Genomic DNA, 6,286 nt, shown 5'->3' on the forward strand with positions numbered 1-6,286 from the left:
TCACAATTTCAGGCTCATGTTGCGAGTGTGGACATTAACTTTGAAAACACTTTTTTTCCCCCTTCCAATTCATCACACCTTCACTCAGAGCATCTACTCAGGTAGCTTTTCCGTCGAGCTGTGTGTTTGTGGAATATGTAACACATTTGAAATCCATTTGTATGCACACTGCTGTGTTCTACCAATTTAGATTGCCTCACTTTGCACTTGAGCGATAGCAGGGGAAAGAAATTCTCTGGTATTCAATGGAAGACATGCCTTTTGAGGACAAAACGACTAATCTCACTATTTTTATTTCACAACAGGTTTCGGGCCCCGAATGTCAAGCCACAGACACGTTTTGTTGTTGTGGAACCAACAGAATGTGACAAGAAAGGAACAAGGACAGGACATGAAATGTTCAGCCTCCAGTGTGTACATGGCACCATTCGTGTTGTGTACTGTGGAAAGATTTTTACCTGGTGTCAAAGAGACGAGATGGTGAAAATGTGATGAACTCTTATGATGATTCCCAGCTCAGTTATGGACAGTGGCTGGTGAAGGAATAAGACTGCTTAATGTGGCCATTGCTTTTGTGTTGAGAGTCATCGGACAAGTAATCATCAAGGGATTTTTTTTTTTCCAAGACCTTCTGCAGCACCAGACTGGACCTAATTTGTAATTTCATTTTTTTCACTGATTTCATTTCTGTAAGGTTTTTGAAATTCAATTGAAATGGAGATACAGTGGCGTTTATGGCACTTGGATTGGGCCTCCTTCCTGCGGCCATGGATTCCTATACTGTTAGGCCTTCATCTGCAGTTCTCCCGGGCCTCTAACTGTCCCGAGGAGTGCCGCTGTGATCGCACCTTTGTTTACTGCAATGAGCGGAGCCTGACCTCAGTGCCTCTGGGAATTGGAGAGGGTTACAAGACCCTCTACCTTCACAACAACCAAATCAATAACGCTGGCTTTCCCTTGGAGCTCCACCATGTGGCTTCTGTGGAAACTGTGTATCTCTATGGCAACCAGCTAGATGAGTTTCCAATCAACCTGCCCAAAAATGTGAGGGTCCTCCATCTGCAGGAGAATAACATTCAGACCATCTCCAGAGCGGCTTTGGCTCAGCTTCTGTGGCTGGAGGAGCTGCATCTAGATGATAACTCCATTTCTACAGTGGGAGTTGAGGAAGGGGCCTTTCGTGAGGCAGTGAACCTAAAGATGCTTTTCCTCACCAAAAACCACCTGAGCAGCGTGCCTATTGGTCTCCCAGATGATCTAAAAGAGTTACGATTGGATGAAAATAGGATTGCGGTTATTGCAGAGGAAGCATTTAAAAATGTCACCCGCCTGCAACGTCTCCTATTGGATGGAAACCTGCTAACGGATGAAGGGATCACACCAGGGACCTTTCAGGACCTGGTCACCCTGAGGGAGCTGTCACTGGCCCGCAACTCACTAACTTATCCACCCCCTCTCCTCCCTGGGGAGGTGCTGGTCAAATTAAACTTTCAGGAAAATCAGATAAATCATATTCCTGTCGGAGCGTTTGCTGGGTTATACAAGATGGAAAGACTGGATATCTCTAGCAACCAGCTGCAGTCTTTGACACAGGGGGTCTTCGATGGTCTTGGGAGTCTCAGACAGCTTACTGTGCGGAACAACCTTTGGTTATGTGACTGCAGCATCAAATGGGTGGTGTCATGGCTCAAATCTCTGCCTGCCTCGCTTAATGTGCGGGGCTTTATGTGCCATAAACCTGAAAAGTTCCGTGGCATGGTGATCAGGGAACTCACTGCTGAGCTGGTCCAGTGTCCGGAGAACACAGACATGGCACCCAAGCCCACCTCAACAACTGGTGCTGCTTTTCATCCATCCCTGTCCTCTTCCACAGGCATCCCTATGACAACCCAGTATGTTTCATCGACCTCCAGGGCGCCGTTTATCCGAGTGCCCACCCTCTACCCAGTTTACACAACAAGAGAAGAGGGAATGAGGACTAAGCAACCCGTGGACTCCCGAAGGGAGACTCTGCAGGTTACATTCACCATACTGAATGGGTCGGCTATCCACGTGAGCTGGGTGGCTGCGTTTCCAGTCACTGCCTACAAGGTGACCTGGGCCAGAATGGGTCCCAGTCTCACAGGGGACACAGTGAGGGAGAGGATAGTTGGTGGGGATCATCGTGGGATCCGGCTAGCTAACCTTGAGCCAAAGTCCACATATCGGATCTGTGTAATTCCCTTGGATGCATTCAATAACTACCGGCCCAAAGATGACACTGTGTGTACTGAGGCCATGACGACTCCGGCCCTATTCAGCCCAGACAACAACAACAGGAGACGATCAGGGCCGGAGCAAGCCACACAGCAAGAACCCAGTTCACCTTTCTTGCTGGCTGGTCTGATTGGTGGAGCTGTGATTGTGGTGCTGATCGTACTGCTCGGTCTCTTCTGTTGGCATATGCACAAGAAGAGCCACTCCAAGTCCTCCGCAAAGTGGAAATACAACCGGGGGCGCAGAAAAGATGACTACTGTGAAGCAGGCACCAAGAAAGACAATTCCATCCTGGAAATGACTGAAACAAGCTTCCAGATAGTATCACTTAACAATGAGCAGCTTCTCAAGGGAGATTTCCACATTCAACCTATTTACACCCCTAATGGGGGCATCGGCTTTCGGGACTGCCCTCTGGGGAACAACAGCACAGTCTACTGCAAGAACAATGTTCAGGATGCAGACTTTTCTCAGACATGATGGTTTTGAAGAGCATCAGGATCATTTTTATTGACAAGTAACCACACTTTGCTGAACACTGTACAGTGTGAATAATATTTGAGAACCTCATGTCTTTAAGAAATGTAATTTATACAAGTAACTGGATGATATCTTTTTATATAACAACATCAGATTTCTAAGTTATTGCTTTCTGGAGTTGTGCTTTTTCGTTTCTGCTCGCACAGACATGTACAATCAGGATTCATTTCTTCCAAAGTATTTTAAGGCTGGATTTCAGTTGTTGTTGTTGGGTTTTTTTTGTTTGTTTGTTTTTCTTTTAATATTAGTGGAGCATTTTGAACTTGTTGTATACTGTGACCATAATAGGCTCCAAATCAACACTGTAGCTGGATTACATGCGAGAATTGTGTTTGAGAGAGCAGGAGAGGAAGAGAAAAAAAGAGACAGGTACAAACCAATTACATTCGACACTAGAGGGTGTAGTTTTCTGGAAGTCATACAGTCTGTCACACTCAGACAAATGTGCATTAGAACTGTGATCTCGATGATACTGTCATCACAGAGTGATCTGATTGCCACTGCAATCCATACAGATGCACATACTCAGATTCTTGCTCTGGAATAGAACACATTTATATGCAAACAACCCTCTCTTTGCTTCGTAAAGTAATTTAAAGGTCACAATCATTAAACATTCTCAGAAAGTGGCAGGCAGTGGTCCTTTTTTACCTCCTTTTCAAGATTAATACATCGTCACCATTAAGGGGTCATGGTATTAGTACTAGTTGTGTTTGATGGTGGGTGTCACAGAGTGAGCAGGGCAAAAAAAGCACATCTGCTGTCTGTTGTATGTTTGTCTCATTAAGGACTTTTTTCCCCTTTTGTTCAGCAAGAAAATTGTTATGGTTAAACAGTATCTATATATACATATATATACATATATATATGTGCCTTGAAGTTATCAGCTTTCAATGTCTTTTGGATCCCATGTTTTTTGCACAAAATGTATTCTGTATATACATTCAATGCCGTTGTTGTTGCTGAAACATTTTGCTCTTGGTTATTTATTTACATCATCACACATTTAATTAAAACATATTTCCAAACGTGAATTAATTCCTCATTCTGTCCAAGAATGGCAGCTGACGGATGGAAGCTCAAGAATACACGTTACATGTAGGAGAGCTCGGTGTATTGGTAATGACGTTTGTTTTGCACATCTATTCAGTGCTGTGTGCAGCTATCAACAAACCTTCAGAACTACGTTCCAGTGCACTCAAACACAATTCACAGTCTGACGCAGTGGAACATTAGGACATTTTCTACCTGTGGACAAAATTAGATAAGTACATGACCTGGATATTAGCTTCAGTTCATGACGACTTTTTTCATCATTCTAATATATATTTGCGGTTATTATCATGAAGTGGGGGAAGTTATAGAAGTTGGTATTTTAAACCAAAGCTACACTGCAAAACAATATTTTTGAAGTGAAATAAAATATGTAATACATAATTAGTGAATGTTTGATTAACAAAGCAACCTATGTTTATTGGAAAATGGCTCGTTATTTTGTTTATCTTTGATGACATATTTATGTTAGTATCATAAATATCTCCATGACACTTCAATGATGAACTGATGAGGTTTTAGTCACCCATTTCAGGAATCGCTGTCTCGTTTCACGTTTCTGAACGGGCAACTTTCAATTGCATGTCTCAATCTATTTTTAAACCACACTCGCTCAGAGAGGTACAATGCCACAGTCAGAGCCCTGAGAGGTTACATGAGTTTCTGAGTTTGATCATGTGAATTGTCGCTGTCAGCGACAGATGAGACATCGATGTGCACGACTGCCACCTTAACACTGTCTGCTGGAGCTGCACCTCGCTGTGGGTCTATCCATCTGTCCATCTGTCTATAAATAGAGGGATATGTTTGTATTGGTTGGATATTTGGACCATCACCTTATGCAAAAGAGGGAATTTGAATGTAAAAGCGTCGCAATTATGTTCAGTAGACTGAAATATTGCTCCCATTAACACAGCTTTCAGGCTAGATATTTACAAAGGGGCTTGAATTATGAATTGAGAACAGTGGCGTGTTTAATAGGTAGACAGCAGTGAATCAGTAAAAATATGCATTGTTTGAATAATTTTATTGAACTGACTCTTTTATGAGTTTGGAAAGAGCTTCATCATCCTGCATATAGTTCTTACAGTCATCTGCAGAAGCTGCAGGGATTTTTATGAAGCCCTATTTGATTTGTGATCTTATATTTCCTTTGGAGCTCATAAGCGTTGAAGGAACTTCAGATGATTTAAAGCCCTTGACTCCACATTCTCTAAATTCTCTATTTTCTTATGGTTTCTGCACAGGTGTAAATGTATCTTCAAATAGGAGTCAGGGTGATGAATCAACTGCAAGACACAGCACTGTACTCTTCAGTTGGAGTCCTTAAGGGACAATAAAAAATAAAAAAATCTGTTCACTCAGACTCAATGTTTTTTTCTAAACTGTTTTGGACAGTATTTAATCTTACTGATGGCCATAGATCCATATTCCTGGCCAGCAAAGCAGAGATCACTGGATCTTACTGATATGCTTTAGTGTTTAGTTTCAGTGGCAGGAAAAAACACATTTATGAGGGATTACAAACCATTTTCCCAATAGCTCAAACATGAAAGCAATGCTGTTAAAAAAGTACTGACAATAAAGCAACGATGCATCATTAGATGCATTAGATGAAAAACCCAAGACCGACTGTAATTCAACCCCTCAAAAAAAAAGAATACCACCAATATATAGTCATAGTTATAACACCACTACTTTCAGCAATGATGTTCTTGTAACCAATCACTTTTTTATTCATTTCACACTTGCATCACTGAGGTTTCTCTCTACTTGTTAGGTTCGTTCTATATGAACACAGCTGTTTAGCAGTTGTCTCTTTTTGTGCTTTATGTAAATTTTTTTGTTGTCCTCAACACCTGTGATGCGTTGATGGTCCTAAAAAAAAAACCCAACCCATTTACTTGTTGAGAACTGCAGTGCTGTTTGCGTGTTAGTCGTTTTTTTGAAGATTTTATCGCCTCAAGCGAAAACGCGCAGTGGAGAGCTTGAAGTTGAAAATACTGGACAGTAACAGCCAATTTAAAACAAACAAACCCCCAAAAAACACGATTGTATCACCATTTCTCTTGAAACTACCTGATGTAACTTCTGCAGACTAATTGAAAGGACCCACAATGTGCCAACACACTTACTTTACCAAGTTGTGACGCCGCCACTCTATTCAAGAGGTAACTGTAGTGAGGGATTAATTTTCTGTAACTTGTACTACACTGCTAATATATACAAATTACTAATAGCACAAACTGTGAGGAGTACTATAAAACTCATTATACATTATATCTCAGACGCTTATAAAAACTTTAATACCCTCATCACTGGGAGATCATGCAATCTTCTGAAACAATTATTTTGTTTTGTTTTGTTGTCAGCTGATGGCAGAAATTGATGCAGACTCAGGATCATGTGTACAACCCAGTCGGTGCATTTTGTTATT

At 41.6% G+C, this 6,286-nt stretch overlaps 1 protein-coding gene across 1 annotated transcript; it reads left to right on the plus strand.

Annotated features, from left to right (window-relative positions):
- Positions 1–448: 448 nt before the first annotated feature.
- On the plus strand, positions 449–3,621 carry LOC308142154 (leucine-rich repeat transmembrane protein FLRT2). The gene has a single exon (XM_080512482.1). It carries the CDS (start codon positions 715–717, stop codon positions 2,734–2,736), a length of 2,022 nt encoding a protein of 673 aa, XP_080368608.1. The 5' UTR covers positions 449–714; the 3' UTR covers positions 2,737–3,621.
- Positions 3,622–6,286: the final 2,665 nt, after the last annotated feature.

The sequence above is a fragment of the Blennius ocellaris genome (genome assembly GCF_963422515.1).
Source record: "Blennius ocellaris genome assembly, chromosome: 17".
Taxonomy (NCBI): domain Eukaryota; kingdom Metazoa; phylum Chordata; class Actinopteri; order Blenniiformes; family Blenniidae; genus Blennius; species Blennius ocellaris.

Bases quoted from the DNA above. Each gene is read 5' to 3' on its own strand.
- LOC308142154 (XM_080512482.1), top strand. From the start codon at position 715: ATGGAGATACAGTGGCGTTTATGGCACTTGGATTGGGCCTCCTTCCTG.